The 16658-nt window shown below is 58.3% G+C and overlaps 2 protein-coding genes across 2 annotated transcripts in view; both read left to right on the forward strand.

Annotated features, from left to right (window-relative positions):
• SHANK3 (SH3 and multiple ankyrin repeat domains 3) overlaps positions 1 to 4429 on the forward strand; it is a 46224-nt gene extending 41795 nt beyond the window's left edge. Inside the window, exon 22 of the mRNA XM_054719687.1 lies at positions 3838 to 4429. Within this exon, the coding sequence (XP_054575662.1) occupies positions 3838 to 4429 (592 nt within the window). The remainder of the gene's footprint in view (positions 1 to 3837) is intronic.
• Positions 4430 to 11119: 6690 nt separating this feature from the next.
• On the forward strand, positions 11120 to 16264 carry ACR (acrosin; the record flags this gene model as incomplete). Its single annotated transcript, XM_028131066.2, has 5 exons — positions 11120 to 11197; positions 12269 to 12475; positions 12695 to 12978; positions 15229 to 15374; positions 15872 to 16264. Coding segments are annotated over exons 1-5 (1107 nt in total), but the record flags the coding sequence as incomplete, so codon positions are not given.
• Between the last annotated feature and the right edge of the window lie 394 nt (positions 16265 to 16658).

The raw sequence follows: 16658 nt of genomic DNA on the forward strand, positions 1-16658 counted from the left end.
GCGTCTCTGAGCCCCGCGGCAATACTCAGTCCTGCTGTGGCTGTTTCACAGCCGTGTGGTCCTCATATCTGGTTTTATAGGGCACAGTTTGTAGTGACATAGCTTGGGAAATACCAAGTTAAAAGGTTTCTTTCCTGCAGTACCTAATGCCTTCGACGTGCTGTGTGCTGTAGTCTCATGCCTGTCAGCTTCTTCAGTAGATCACTAGTTAGTGCCTCACAAAAGTTCCTGTGATGCCCAAGAAACCCTTCCCTACTGGGCCCCATCCTGCTCACACGTGTGACAGGGTTCTGGAGGAAACCCCATGTGACTGCAGGGCTAGTTCTTCTGAAACCTGGACAGACACCTGCTGTGTGCTGGTCGGAGTGGGGACGCTGGAGCCAGGATGTCCTTGTAGGTGACAGGAGGTTGGGACACATGCATTGTGTCCCCAGGAGGTGTGATGGGGGATCGGGAAGGTGCTGCAGATGAGGGGGTGTAGGGACGTTCGTAGCATGTCAAGGTTGGAGTTGTCAGCAGGGGTGGGCACTGTCACTGGAGTGGGTGGAGCTTACAAGCCTGTATCTAGTTCTGTGCTTCTGTTCAGGCTTATCTCCCTAAACGAGGCTCCCACATGACAGAGGCCTCAGGCAGAGGCCAGGCCAGAGTGTGGATGTGTTCTGGCCTGTTGACACCAACGGCCCAAAAGTAGTCAAGCCTGGGAGTCACGTTATTTTTGTTTGGTGTCACTTTTTCAGTGCATCTATGTTCGTGGCTTCCTATTAGGTACCACGAGTTCAGGGAAGCTGTGAGGAAGTGAGATGCAAGGTCCTGGGTGAGACCTTGGATTCATAGGTGGCTGGGGCCAAGGAGCAGGGCCAGGTTACTGCTGGGAGCTGGGCACTGTCAGCCACGAGGCTGAAATCATGGGGACGCCAGTGGTGGCTACAGGCCCCTGGTAGGGGGAGGACTGGTTGGAGGAAGAGCATGTTTGGAGACCCAGACTGGCCAGGCCGCTCATGTGGCCTTCTTGGGCACACTGGCTGTAGCAAAGATGGGGGAGAAAGTGCCAACTAAAAGGGCAGCTCGGGAAACCCAAGTAGTGGGAAGGGCACCGTAAAAGGCAGCGGGTGCACAGGTCAGCAAGGGGTCCTGCTGGCAGCCTGGCCAGACCTCACTGGCTGAGTTGTCACGAGGCAGGAGAGTACAAGATCCAGACGCTGGGAGAGATGCTGGGAGCCTGGCTGAGCCGCCTGGAGGAGGGCTGCCAAGGCATCGGAGAGATGGGATTGTGTGTTAGAGGTTGGGGGGCTGGCAGGTGCTGTGGCATGGCCACGTGTGGTTGGAGCCTGGCTGGGGGGCAGTCAGACAGCTGAGAGGGGTGATGGACAGTGATGGGTGTGCAGACACGGCTGGGACTCCTGCCCTGGGGACGATGTGGGCAGTTCCTGTCCCCAACAGGAAGGGAAGGAGAAACAGACACCTGGGCGGTGGTGCCCCATCCATTCCTGCTGTGCCCTGGACTATTCCCTAGGCTCCTCTAGGCCTCCTGCCTCCAAGATGCTCTGGGTGCCTTAGGCATGTGCTGGCCCTCTCCCTCCACTCCAGCCTGGTGGCACATGACCTTTCAGTCCCTCACTCGACGCACCTCCTGGCACCAGCCCGTCTCTGACCAGTGCCTACCTCCCTGAACCCAACACTTCTCCAAGGGAGAGTCTCCTCGGGTACTCTGGAGCCTGCCCACCCTCACCCCAGGCCTCTGGCTCACCCGTCAGGCAGGAGGGCTTCAGCACTGCCCACACAGACCATCTTTGCAGCTTGGCTGTGATCCCAAGTCGTCATTATACTTCTGTCCCAGGCTAGGGTTGTTGTGTGAGGGCCCTGGTGGGGGTGCCTGTGTTGGGCCCAATCCCACAGGCCACTTAGCATCTTCCCAGCACTGCCCCCTCCCTAGTGGTCACTACCCCCAGCACCCACCACCCCCTTGAATGCCCCCTTGGACATTCTTCTTGCCTCTGCCACTCCACAGTGCCATGGAGGTCAGGTGTGGTCGGGCAGGGGCGTCTGGTTGGCGTCTGTTCCCTGGGCCCATCCCAGGTGTCCTTGGAGCTCCTCTCTGCTGGGGTGGAGGGCATGGTCTGGCCTCTTCAAGAGGCTCTGCTCTGGGTCGAAGGAGTTGGGAGGAGACGGTAGGGAAAGAGGCTGAGGAGAGAGGGCCAGTGGAAGGAGGGACAGAACTATGTCTCCAGGGAGAGGCTGCCCTGCTCAGGTGGGAGATGAAAAGACAAAACCTGTTTTAAGGGGAGGTTGGATGCTGAGAGCACCCCATGCTGTGTGATGGGTGCCAGTTCAGGACAGCACGAGATGGGTGGGGGTGCCCCGAGGGGATTCCTTAGCCAGGTAGAGGCAGGGAGAGGCAGGTGGGATGGGAGCAGAGGCGAGTGTGAGGGGACACGAGATATCAGGTACCAGAAGCCTGCTGAGCACTTGCTGTACTCGGGGTTGGAGCCTGGCTGGGGGTGGTCATTACAGCCTGTGGGTGGGACTCTGTGGTCTGTACCTCACAAACCAGAGAACAGGTCTCAGGCAAACCAGGAGTCAGCCAGATCTGCACCGGTCTGGCCTCCCCCCATACCCCCAGCAGCTTCAGACTTGCCCCCTCCCCCCATCACACCTGGGCCCACTGCACTGGAGTTCCTCCCTCACTGGGTGTCCGGCCAGGGGTCCCTGCCCCTGGCTGCCCTGACTGTGGTCGTGACTGTGGGCCGCGCGCCTGCTGTGTGGGCCGGGCTGCTAACACTCTCTCTCATTGCTCTCTCCTGCCCATCTGCATGTGGCTGCTCTGTCTAGCTGCGCGGTGGTCCTGAGCACCGGCTGTGTAAGTGAGCATGCTCATCCCATGCCTCTGTCCATGCGCTGCACCTGGCCGCCGGGTCTCCGCTCTGCTCTGCTTCGAGGGGCTGCAGGGCCCCTGGCAGTCTCCTGAGGCTTCTGGCCACACTAGGGGATGGAAGGGGGTTGTCATGGGAGGGGCTTTTTCTGGAGGAGTCCCCCGGCAGGCCTTCTGCCACGGCCACGCTGGTGGGGGACTGGAGGGTCCTGCCAGATGATGTTGGGAAGTGAGGTACCATCTGTCGATTGTGTGTGTGGGTGTGTATGTGTGCGTGTGCATGCCCGCACACATGTGCTGCGTCCCTGTCATGAGCAGGTCCCTGCCACTGCTGCTGCATGTCTGTGACACGTGTGGATGCTGTTGCTGCTGCCGTGTGCAGGCCTGTGCAGGGAGACGGTGTCATGGTGTTGCTGCCTCAGGCCTGCCCTGCACGTGCTGCTTGTCCACGTGGTCTGTCTGGTGTCACGGGCTTGTTCAGGCTCGTGCTGCAGCCACAGCCAGCCTTTCTCACGACGCAGCTCCCTGCAGCCAGCCCAGGTTGCTCTGGGTCTCCGGAGAGCAGAGCTGTATGGGGACTGGGGAGGGTTCTGCCAGAGCCTCCCCCTCCAGGGCCGGGTGGATGGGCAGCAGCCCTTTGCCAGGAGAGCTGCCTTTCCTGTGGTGGGCTGGCGGGTCTTGGCGCCCCTGTGGAGTGGAGGGGCTGCTGGTTTTCTTCCTCATCATTCCACTCAGTCTAGGGGTCCCCCCCACACACACCAGCATGGCACTGGTTCTCACCTAGGACCCAAACAAATGGCGGGATAAAAACCAAGGCCATCCCACCCTCTTGCTTCCTCTGGCCCTAAGGCTACCCCACCAGTCCCAGCCCCCTCTGAGCATCCTCCTGGCCACTGACCCCGCTCCCCTGAACCCTCTCTACCCCGCCTGGTGCCCCTCACCTGGCCTTGACCCCTCTCCCTCCGCAGGCTCTTCAGCAGCCTCGGTGAGCTGAGCTCCATCTCAGCGCAGCGCAGCCCTGGGGGCCCGGGCGGCGGGGCCTCCTTCCAGGTTCGGCCCGGCGGCCGCTACCCACTGGCGCGGCGCGCCCCGAGCCCAGTGAAGCCCGCGTCGCTGGAGCGGGTGGAGGGGCTGGGGGCGGGCGCGGGGGGCGCGGGGCGGCCCTTCGGCCTCACGCCACCCACCATCCTCAAGTCGTCCAGCCTCTCCATCCCGCACGAGCCGAAGGAGGTGCGCTTCGTGGTGCGCAGCGTGAGCGCGCGCAGCCGCTCGCCCTCGCCCTCGCCGCTGCCCTCGCCCACCCCCGGCCCTGGCCCGGGAGGCCCCGGCCCGCGCAGACCCTTCCAGCAGAAGCCGCTGCAGCTGTGGAGCAAGTTCGACGTGGGCGACTGGCTGGAGAGCATCCACCTGGGCGAGCACCGCGACCGCTTCGAGGACCACGAGATAGAGGGCCCGCACCTGCCGGCCCTCACCAAGGACGACTTCGTGGAGCTGGGCGTCACGCGCGTGGGCCACCGCATGAACATCGAGCGCGCGCTTAGGCAGCTGGAGGGCAGCTGACGCCCCACCCTCTCCACGCGCCGGCCGCGCCCTGCGGGCAGGGCCCCCACCCCTACCCCCACCCCCACCCCGGGCCGCGGGCTCGGCCCCTGCCCCCCACTAAGGCGCCCGGGCCAGGAATGTTGCATGAATCGTCCTGTTTGCCGTGGCTCGGAGACTTGCCCTGTACATTGCTTAGCGCCCTCCCACGGCCGGCGAGCCCCAACCCAGCACACGGTCAGGAAGTGGGGATGGGAGGGTGGAGCCGGAGGGGTTGGGGGGTCTCCAGCCTGACCGGCTCTCACACAGCTTCCGGAGGCTGCTCCCAGAGGGGGGACCTAGTCCAGCATGCGAGGGGTCAGGACACACCTTGGTGACTCGGGGGGAGGGGGGAGACATTGGGGTTCTCGGTTGGGGGCCAAGGAGCCCCCCCCGTTTTGCATATTTTAATCCACTCTATATTTGCAATGAGACAAGGAACAAATATCTCTGTCCTTAATAGCTTCCCTTCCTGCCCCCGCAGCCTCCTACTGGTTCCGCTGTGGCTGTCCAGTCTTCCATCTCTGGCCCCTCACTGCCACTGCCACCCCACGTGGGCGGAGGATGCTCCAGCTGGTCTGGGGTTGGCCAGGGTCCTAGTAGCCGCCCTGGGGCCCTGCCTCGGCCTTCTCCCCTCGCTGAGCTCTAGCGTGCCCGACGACCCTTCGGTGCTGCGTGGAGGAGGGGCAGCGGCTGCCAGGCCTGCAGGGCACTAGCAAGGTCTGGGGCCTGGGAGACCCTCGCCAGGGGTGGGGACGGGCCCTGGCACCTGCTCCCAGCCATCTCCCTCACGGGGTCCCTCCCCAGGAGGAGTCTAGCCTCCTCCCCACATTGTTGGGCAACTACAGCAAAGAAGCCTCTGCCTCAGACCCCAAAGTCTCCTGTCCCGCCTGTGTGTGTGCAAGCGTGTGACTGTGTGAAACTCTGGGTGCGACTGAGTGCCTCGGAGCCCCGTGTGTGCCTGAGTGGGGAGTGGGCCTTGAACCAGTGCAAGGGTTTCGGGAGCATGTGCAGGGTGCATGCCTGAAAGCACCCCATCCGCTTCCAAAGAAAGTCCGAGGCCCCCCTGTCCCCTGGGACCTGCGTTTGTCCCGCCTGCCCCTCCAGAGTCCCGCCTGGCCTGAGCAGGCTGCCTGGCCAGCTCTGCTGCTGGGGGTGCCCCCCAGGGCCCTTGGAGGCAGTGCCCACCCCCCTACCAGGCCTCTGGGGGATCCTAGGGAGACCCCCCCTAGAGTCAGGCCACCGTAAACCCTGGGGAGAAGCAGAGACCCCCGAGGGCACCCCAGCCCCCCTTACTGTGACTCCCCACACTCAGCAATGACCTGTGGGGTGGGGGGGCCCTGGGATGTTTTTAAACCTAGGGTTTGGAGTCTGGACTAAGCTCCATCCACGTCACTCACAAGTTTCTGTTTATATTTCTAGCTTTTTTTAATAAAAATAAAAAACCCAGAAAACAGATGTTTTCACAGCCCAGGGGCCTGGCACGCCGGTCTGTGCCCGCCCACCCCGTCCCGGCCCAGCGGCCTCATTCCCTGGGCAGAGTCACACCCAGCCACCCTTCACTAACAGACCAGATCACACAGCAGCCGTGACTGTAACAGGCTGCCGCATACACACTCGGTCTCACAATCACCTGTGGGTTTTTGGTTCCGTTCAATTTGGGTTTTTAACTTTACAGGGTCAGTACCGCTTCACCCTCCTTTTGTATGGAGTTCCATCCAGGGGCTTTCCCCCTGCTCCAGTCCTGAGGCCTCCTGACCCTGACGTTGTGATACACCCCACAGAGATCTATGTTTCTTATATTATTATTATTATTGATAATAATTATTATAATATTATTATGTAATAAATTTATAAGAAATGAAACTGTTTCTCAGTTGCCTGCTTGAGGAGATACTGGGACCACAGACCCTGCTGTCCCTTAGGTCACAGAGCTGCCCCCCCCCCCCCCCCCTTAGCCTCGGCTTGAGCGTTTAGCCACAGGCACTGATGACTCAGCCCCTCTTTGATCCTGTCTCTATACCGACCTCCATGCCACGGCTCCTTGCATCTCATCTCTCTGAGTCCCTGGACCTCAGCCTGTGCTCCGGGAAGCTTTCCTCTCTGCGCACTGGCCAGTCCCCAGCTGGAAGTCCGGTTGTCCTCTGGGGCCCTGTCTGTCCTCTTTCCCGCCTAGAGCCCAGTTTCTCATTCTGCTGCTCCTGCCTGTCAGCCCTCCCATGTCTGTCCCTGTCGTCCTACCCCCACGGCTGCTGCCCATGCCCAGGTCTCACTTCTCCCTGAGCTGACAGGTAAGCAGCCAGATGCCACGGCCCATGATGTGGCAGGTTCTGTGGGGGTGGCACCTGGTGGGGTTGGCCAGCCTAATGGGTGGAAGGAGAATGAACAGAGGTGAGTGGGTGGACACTTCCCAGGGAGTGAGAGGTGGGGACTGCAGGGTCCAAGGCTGAGAGGGCCAGGCCTGCAGAGCTGATATGCCAGAGAAGTTGGGCACCAGAGGGTTGCAGGAGGGGTTGTGGGTGCAGAGCCTGGCCACACTGTGTGAAGGTACAGTGTGAACGTGACAATGACTAACGTTGACCTTGACTCAGGTTCTCACCGAGCCAGGTGAGACCGTTGGGAGATGCCTCCAGGGTCGTGTGCAGGTCGCAGAGGGAGTAAGCGTGGGTGGTGGAGAGAAGCCAGTGGAGAGATGAGGGTTGGACTCTGTGTCTCCGCCCGAAGGCGGTGAAGGGGCACAGGTGCTTTGGGAGCCAGCAAAGGTCTGGGTGGCCTCGTGGGGAAGGTGAGGAAGGCCCTGGTGAAGCAGAGACTGTGACTGTTGGGCATTTTGACCTCAAGAGGCTCGCCATCTGTCTAGTAAGCCCCACAATTTCAAATTTTTTGTTTCATTTTCAAGTTAGAAACTGCTCATCATACAGAAGGGTCATGATGGAAATCTCAGTGTGGGGTGTAGGGGAGACGCTGACCCCTGCTGGGGCCGAGTGCTGGGCACCAGGAGACAGGTCTCTGAGCTGCACCTGGAGCTGGTCTCTCTGGGATGGGACAGCAGTGGAGGGAAGAGCAGGAGCGGTGGAGACAGCTCCCATGGAGATGGCATGGCCTTGGCTCTGTAAGGGTATGAAGGAGAGGACAAATGGCCCTGCAGGTCAGAAGCCACCCGAGGCCTCAGAAGAGAGTCAGAACCTCAAGGTTTGTACCAGGGGACGTTCAAGAGGCAGGATGCCTGGCAGCCCCTTCTAGAACCATGAGTGGGCGTCGCTCCGCAGAGTCAAACAATTATTCTGTGGAATCCAGACGTTGGGTCGTCTAACCCTGTTCCTGCATAACCCTCAATGTTTTGAAAAACTAGGTCCTGCTCTTCATTTCAAAGTTTATATACAACGTTTTGATAATATATTTAAATACTTGTAAAGTTGTGATTTACAGAAAAGTGTGCATTTTAACATTTAAAATAAATGGTCACATCATTCTGGTAAATTATTCTCATGGATCTAAATACCATATCAATTTCATGCCCATCAAAATCCTGTAAAAACACCTGAATTGGCTTTTCTTTAACAGTCAAAACTTTAATATGACTCTGTGAATTTTTATTGCCATTTATATAACTACTAGTGGCCCGGTGCACAAAATTCATACACGGGGTGTGTGTGGGGTGGTGTTCCCTCAGCCCAGCCTGCACCCTCTCCAATCAGGGACTCCTCGGGGGATGTCTGACTGGCAGTTGGACATCCCTCTCACAATCTAGGACCACTAGCTCCTAACCGCTCACCTGCCTGCCTGCCTGATCACCCCTAACTGCCTCTGCCTGCCTGCCTGATCGCCCCTAACTGCCTCTGCCTGCCTGCCTGATCTTGCCCCTAACTGCCCTCCCCTGCCGGCCTGATTACCCCTAATCCCCTGCTGGCCTGATCTTGCCCCCAACTGCCCTCCCCTGCTGGCCTGATTGCTCCTAACTGCCTCTGCCTCAGCCCCCACCACCATGGCTTTTTCCTAAAGGAAGTCGGACATCTAGGAAGATGGCCTGTTGACCCAGTATAATTAGCATATTACCCTTTTATTAGTATAGATAGAGTATATAGGATAGGATTGCTTAAATGGCGGGGGGGGGGGGAGCCTTTTTCAGCAGGAGAAGATGCTCTTGGCAGACAAAAATACATAATCCCTATATTTGGACTGATAGCCAGCCATTTGCACTATACTGTCAAACCAGTCATTTAAAAATTGAACTGCTTTCTTACACCTTACTCCAAACAGCTGTTGCCCTTAAAACCCCTCCTCAGCCCCCACCAGACTTGGTTATGATTGGTTGGTTTCTATGCCAGTCAGTCAGCATCAAAAGCTCCGCCTCCTAGGCAGCCATTGGCTCTTCGCAGTTCACCCAGATTTGGTTCTGATTGCTCGGTTTCTATGCCAGTCAGTGCCAAAAGCTCCACCTCTATCTTGTGAGGGCATGAGGGTTAATTTGCATATTACCTCTTTATTATATAGGAGGATATTTCCAAAGACTTTTTTTTTTTTTTTTTTTTTTTTGGTTATTTGATCAAGCACGATCTTGACACTGATTTAAAACAAGTGAGGCCTCTTCAAACTCGGTGAACTGCAACCTGTTAACACTCAGGTTGGTGAAAACTCCTACCTCCTGACCTTCAGATAGAGGAGGTGAGACTGCCTGATGTAGAGGGAAAGAAAGAAAGAAAAAAGAAAGAAGGAAAGAGAGGAGAAAGAAAGAAAGAAAGAAAGAAAGAAAGAAAGAAAGAAAGAAAGAAGAAAGAAAGAAGAAAGAGAGAGAGAAAGAAAGAGTGAAAGGAAGAAAGAGTGGGAGGGAGGAGAAAAAAGACAGTGGACTCTTGCAGAGGGGAAATGTGGCCTCCTGATACTCCAGTGGAAGACCCACGTCCTGTGACACTCAGATCTGGGAAGTAAGAGAACCTCTTAGAGAGGTGCCTGAGAGCCCTGAAGCTGACATAAGGATGATGAGCCCTCTGTACACTCAGGTGGAAGAGAGGGAGACCGCCTGACATGCTGGCAGCAGAGATAAAAATCTCATGACACAAAGAGTTGATTATGATTATTGAGACCTGTCATCCCGGGAAACAAGACTTTTGTTGGGAAGGGAAACAATGCAGGTCCAAACTCAAATGACTTGGGTGATGCATCCTGCCACACTCGTGTGTGTGTGTGTGTGTGTGTGTGTGTGTGTGTGTGTGTGTGTGTTGTTTTGGGGGGGGGGGATGTATATGGACAAAGCCGCGTCACTTTCTGGGAAACAGAGATGACATGTTCCAGCCCAGTAATGGGAGAGAGGAGACTTTCTGACCCTCTGGAGAGAGGATTGGGGATGCTCATCTAGACAAAATGAGATGTCCTGACAAATAGAAGAGTGGACATGCCCAACACTCAGGTAAGGGAGGTAAGACCTTAGGACGCTCAGATAGGGGAGACGAGACATCTTTATATAAAGTGGGGCAGGTGAGACCCCTGGTCACTTAGAGAGAGGAGGTGGAACCTCCAGATATAGACAGAAGAGATGGAATCCCCTGACACCAGGTAGAGGAGAGGCAGCATTGGGACACTCAGGTGTGGCATAGAAGACCCCTTGCCCACAGATAGGGGCCATGAGGTTTCATGACCCTCAGGCAGGGCAGACAAGACCTCAAGATGCTCAGGAAGAGGAGACTGCGCTCAGAGAGGGGATGGGAGACCTCCTGGCAGCCAGGTGGGGGTGAGAATCCCGACACTGCATGAGGCGGCTGAAACCTCAGAGCACTCATCTTGGTGAGACGTCACCTCTGCCATTCAGGCCGGGCACGTGAGACTTGGTTCTCAGGGAGAGATGTGACGATGTGACACCTGGGTGGTGGAGAGGCCTTTGGCCCTGACATGGAAGGAAAGAGACAGTCTCATATTCAGGGAGGAGAGATAATAACTCCCTGTTGTAACTCCCAGCTGGACCAGGTGACACTTATTAACACTCAGGTGTGTGAGGTGAGGTGAGCATTGGCTATCCCTGGTGGGTGAGATGCTGTCTCCTGACAATCAGAAGAAAGGATACTTCCAGGACCGGCGTAGCTCCATGGTTGAGTGTCGACCTATGAACTAGGGGTTTCATTCTGGGTCAGGGTAAATGCCCAGGTTCGGCTTAATCCCCGGTGGGGGTGTGCAGGAGGCAGCCAATTGATGATTCTCTCTCATCATTGATGTTTCTCTGTCTCCCTCTCCCTTCCTCTCTCTAAAATCAATAAAAACATATTTAAAAAAAAAGAAAGGATACTGCGTGATATTCAGGTAACTGTGATGAGAATTCCTGGCAATTATCGGGGACACCACCTTGCTGCATGTAGGTCTCAGAAAGGAGACCAGAATACACTCAGGTAGAGAGTGGACTCCGCAGCGGGCTAAGGAAGGCAGGCTCTGTCATCTCAGATGAAGTGGGACCTTGAAGATCTGTGGCCAGATTTGGGGTCAAGGGAGGGGCTGCACGTGAGTCCCCCTCACCCAGGGGAACCTGTGTGGGAGCGGGGAAGTCATTTCAGTGAGAACCAGTTGGGCTAAGGGGTTCCTGCAGGCCTGCCTGCCGGGGGTGGGGTGGGGGAGGTGGCCCTGCTGATTGGTCAGGATGCTCGGAGCTTTGTGAGGTCAGCGGGCCTCCCGGCGGCTGGGCAGGACAATGGTGGAGATGCTGCCAACTGCCGTTCTGCTGGTCTTGGCAGTGTCTGTAGTCGCCAAAGTTAACAGCACGTGTGAGTAAGTGTCCGGGACCTTGGCGGGGGATGGGGTGCCTTCCGAAGAGCAGACCCAGACTGCCTCTGTCCAGAGAAGAGGCCATGCTGGGGCCTTCGCAGTCTCCTGGTGACCCACGGCCTGACGCAGACCCCCTGCTCTGAGGGCATGCACAGCATGGGAATCTACCCGCACACCTACATCCTGATGCTCACCAGTCCTGCAGACATGAGATGCCCCAGCCTGTGGATGAGTCCCAAAGCATCGACCTGCTGTAGCTCTAAGGCCTTCACACTCCTGAGACCCCACAGTGTCCAGGATACCCCACATGCCAACAAGTCCCAAACTGGCATTGCCTCTTAACCTGTGACTCAGTTCCCACCTCTGGACCCCCACAGCCTCCCCACACCAGGGGTCCCTCCATCTGACAAGACAAGGTCCTCATCTTTCCTGTCACTGCCTAAGCTAACCCTGAACCCCAAAGTCTGGTTTTGAAGACCCCAGGCCATGGCACCCTGCACTCCCATGTCAGCTTCCCCCAGCCCCCGGCCCCCACTTCCATCTTCCAGCTGCCTGTGGCACCCTCTCCCCCGACCTGTGGCTACACCCACAAGACCAAGAAACTACAGCCCTCACCACATTTCCTGGAGCCCGTGGCTCCTGCCTTGTCACAGCCCCACAACATGGCCCTCATGACACCCCCTTTGACCCTACACCAAAGGTTGCCCTCGCATTCCCAGATCTTCCCCACATTTTTTTTTAAGATTCTTTCCTCCCCCCCAAAAAAATTTTTTTTATTGATTTCAAGAGGGAGGGAGAGGGAGAAAGAGATGGAAACACCAATGATGAGAGAGAATCATTGATTGGCTGCCTGCTGCATGCCCCCTACTGGGTATCAAGCCCACAACCCGTGCATGTGCCCTGACTAGGAATAGAAGTGTGACCTCCTGGTTCACAGGTCGATGCTCAACCACGGAGCCACGCCGGCTGGGCGATCTTCCCCACTCTTAAATCCCATATCCCTGCCCTCAGTTGAGGCACAAGGACAGGCTGTGCCTGCTCTCGGCCTCATCTGTGCCCGTGGTCTCTCCTCAGTGGCTCCTGTGGACTACCGTTCAGGCAGACCCTACAAGCGACCACACGTGTGGTCGGAGGCCAGGCTGCTGCTCACGGGGCATGGCCCTGGATGGTCAGCCTGCAGGTCTTCACCTACCACAATAGCCGGAGGTACCACGCCTGTGGAGGCACCTTGCTGAATGCCCAGTGGGTACTCACTGCTGCTCACTGCTTCAGGCTCAATAAGTAGGTGTGGGAGCAGGCAGGGGGTCTTCCCAAGGGCTCTTGTCAGGGACCTTCTGGGGGGGGGGGCGGTGTCTCTGTGCAGAGTGTCCTGGGGCTCAGGGCCCAGCGGCCACCGGGTGAACATGTTGAGGGGACCCCTGCGAGGAGAGGGCCAAGGCTCTCGGTCGCAGCCGGTGCCAGGTGCCAGGCGGGAATGACCCGGTCCCTCTGTGCGCACAGAAAACCATATGACTGGAGACTGATTTTCGGAGCAAGGGAACTCGAGTATGGCAGCACCGAGCCCGTGAAAGCACCCCTCCAGGAGAGATTTGTGGAGAAAATCATCCCTCATGAGAGATACTCCTCCATCTCAGAGGCCAACGACATTGCTCTCATGAAGGTCACCCCTCCCGTGGTCTGTGGGAGCCTTGTTGGACCTGGCTGCCTGCCCCCGTTTAAGGCCGGCCCGCCCAGAGCGTCCCAGTCCTGCTGGGTGACTGGCTGGGGGTTCTTAAGGGAGAACGGTGAGTCCGGGAGGGGCTTTCGGGGTGCATTGTGCAGCATTCCCTCGGTGCACGTTGAGGTGAAAGGGTATGTGGGGGGCCTTTGGGTGGGTGCAACCTCTGCCCCTTTCCAGCCAGAGAAACTGAGGGCGAGAGCCGAGTGCCTGCCCAGAGCCACCGGTGCTGCATTCTGGAAACGGGGAGAGAAGCTCTAGGTGGGGTTTTGTGGCTGCAGGCCTGTTCTTTCTCTCTCTGGCCTCAGTTTCCCCACCTGTGGGTGGAAAGGCCAGAGCACAGCCCGTCTGCCCCCACCCTTGGGAGTTATAGCTCCCAAATCCTCCCCAGCCATCGCAGCTGCTGCAGCGTTTCCCTGCAGAAGGGAGAGGGCGGGGGTGGGGGGTGGTTTGCCATCTGTCTCCGTGGCAGGAAGGTGTGGCCGGCAGGGCTTTGCACAGGGGGCTGCCTGACTGTTACCCAGTCACACCAGGAATGTGAAGATACGAGTGATGTAAATTACCTCTCATGCTCTTCTGTTTCTTGATAACAGACCCTTTAGGCTTTCTCTTTCCAGGCTGTTCTTGTGGAGTTTAAAACTCAGCCTTTGCTGGTAACCCCAAAATCAGTAATTTCGGGATTCTTCCCTAACTCTTCGTCCCCTCTCGGAAGCTTGCTCTGAGTTTCTGATAGGGTTACCACCTGTCTCCTTAGAAAGAGTGTCTCCAGCAGGTGCCCTTGCTACCACTGGCTTTTGCTGACCGCTGACCTTCCCTCACTGGCCCCGCCCTGCCCACCCGCTCAACCACGTCCAGCCTCTGGGGTCCCTGCAGTCCCGGAGGCTGATGTCAGGGTTCGTGCTATCGTGTTGCTGGGGAGTGCAGGCTCCAGCTGCAGCCTGGATGTCTTGAAAGGCCTCTTTCGTCCTAGAATCCCTCTGCACATAATGGGATTTCTATCTTTTTGGCTCACACATTCCCCCAAGGCTGGGTCTTAAAGAAACCTCAGGTTCCAACCCCTGTGCCCTTCCTCCACACCTTCCTTTCCACCTGCCCCTGGAACACGCTCTGCCACCCTCTTCTTTCCCACGGACGGACGGACGCTGAGCTGCTGCGGGCTGTCAGCATGTGTCATGTAAAACAGGGCCTGGGGATCCAGAAAACACCTCTCTGCTTGAGGACACCAGGCTATTCACAATGAAACCCTGGCTCTCTGGGCTCGGGCTCTGCCATAGACAGAACGGGTATCTCAATGGCTAAGGAGCCTCTGTGGTCGCTATGCCCGTGTCACCCCTATTCCAGGGCAGAGCATGCACAGACTGTGCCTGCCGCTTGGGGGCAGGGAAGGTGGGGGCTGAAGGGATTGGAAACATCAGAGCCACCGGCTGTGTGCCTGCCCCCACCCACGTGCTCCATGGGGTCCTGTCTTCCCTTCTGGCCCACTTAGCATGTTCCAGACCTGTCCCTCCAACAGGCCTGCCCTGTCTACGCCCCGGTCTGCACTGCAGATGGTGTGTGATCAAACCCAACTCTGGGCTGCCATCAGGACCTCTGTCTGTGGGACCCTCCTGACCAAGAGGGGGCAGCTGGCGGCTCTCAGGCTCCGTGTGTCTGACTCTCTGCTCCCATGCAGACAGGCCAGCCCTTCCCAACCTAGGGGCCCTGATAGAGTGTCTGGGGCTGCACAGGACGGGCTGACTTGGTCCTGACTTGGTCCTTGACTTGGTTCAAGACTTCCTGGGAACAGAGAGGGGGCTCATGGGGAGGGCCTCGCCAGCCCACTTGGGGGTCCTGTCCAAGGGGGTGGAGGAGTCCTGACGGGGACCACAGGGAGGGAGACTTACAGCCAGAACTGGACTTGGTTCTGGAGAGGAAAACCGGGGTCTGAATCCAGGCCACAGCACATCCCTGCTGCGACTCAGGCAGGCGGTGCTCCAGGCTCCTGACTACGTGACACGACACCTGTGGGCCCCCACAGTGTCAGCACAGCCTGGTGCCAACTGCCCTCCACGGTCCAGCAGCTCCACGAACATACATCTCTCAGCGACACCGCCCACCCCACATCCTTCTGTCCATTGTCCAGACTCTTCCTCTGTCCCCCTCCAGGCGTGCGCCCTGGGACACCGCCCCACCCCTCGCTGGTCTGCTGTGTGAAGGGGAGGGTGGCTCTTGGGTTTAAATGGAGCATTTCAGGATGAGGAGGGCTCTGTGCAGGGCGGCAGCAGGGCTTTCACCGGCATGTCTCCGTGATCACTGACCACCGAGTCCCTGGTTGTAGACCGCAAGATGTCACCTGTGCTGCAGGAGGCGCGCGTGGACATCCTCGACCTCAACCTGTGCAACTCGACCCGCTGGTACAGAGGGCGCATTCGCTCCACCAACGTGTGCGCAGGCTACCCTGAAGGCAACGTCGACACCTGCCAGGTAACTGTCCTGGGGGTTCCCAGGCCCCTATGGCCACCTCCTTTTTGGATCCCTCAGCTCCATGCACTCCGGGGCCCTGAGCTAGTGACCCTTTTCCTGGTCCCGTGTCTACGGTCACAATGAACATGGGCGGTGACGCCACCAGCTGCCCCTACAGAGAACCAACCCCCACCTTTAGCACCTTCTCCCACCCTCGCACAGTGATCACATCACCCAAACACGCCCCAGACAGAACGTGTACGTCCTTCCCCAGAATACAAACCCTCCCAACCACTTACACACATGCATTCAGAGTTCCTCATCTCCTCCTCCCTGGGAGGAAACCCAAGGCGGCCACACCCGTCACATCCCAAGGGACCCTCCAGCACAGCCAGCTGCGTTTCTGAGAGTGGAAAACCCGCTGCAGAAGTTGTCTGCCCAGAGCCTGTGGCCCTCCTGGGGAGCAGGGAGAAGTGGCTCATGGCTCAGTGGAGAGTGACTCCGTGTCCTTCTGGCAGGGGGACAGTGGTGGGCCGCTCATGTGCAGAGGCCCGGAGGACGCCTATGTGGTCGTGGGAATCACGAGCTGGGGGGTAGGCTGTGCCCGAGCCCAGCGCCCCGGAATCTACACGTCCACCTGGCCCTATCTGAGCTGGATTGCTTCCAAGATCGGTATCCAGGCCTTGCAGATGGCTCAGCCAGCTCAGCAGGGCACCCCTGCCCCTCCCAGTACTGCCACAAACCCCACTCAACTCCCCTCTACTCACCCTCCTTGGTTCTTCCAGCACCTTCCTCAACCACTTCCCATCAGGCCACCTGCATCCAGACCCCGACCCCCAGCCCCACCCTCAACCCGACCCCCAGCCCTACCCCCACACCGACCCCCAGCCCCAGCCCCACCCCGACCCCGACCCCAAGCCCCAGCCCCACCCCAACCCCTAGCCCTACCCCTACACCGACCCCCAGCCCCAGCCCCACCCCGACCCTCAGCCCCAGCCCCACCCCGACCCCTAGCCCTACCCCTACACCGACCCCCAGCCCCAGCCCCACCCCGACCCGCAGCTCTACCCCTACACCGACCCCCAGTCCCAGCCTCACTCCGACCCCCAGCCGCACCCCCACTCCGACCCCCAGCCCTATCCCCACCTCCACCCCCTCCAACACCACCCCAACCACCTCCACCTTTCACTAAACCTACCGAAGCTCCTTCTTTTGCCAAACGACTCGAGCAACTCATAGAGACCCTGAAGGGGAACACGAGGAGCTTTAGGGGAAGAGGCGAGGAGGAAATGGAGGCCACAGGCC

This window comes from Eptesicus fuscus, chromosome 7, assembly GCF_027574615.1.
Source record: "Eptesicus fuscus isolate TK198812 chromosome 7, DD_ASM_mEF_20220401, whole genome shotgun sequence".
Taxonomy (NCBI): domain Eukaryota; kingdom Metazoa; phylum Chordata; class Mammalia; order Chiroptera; family Vespertilionidae; genus Eptesicus; species Eptesicus fuscus.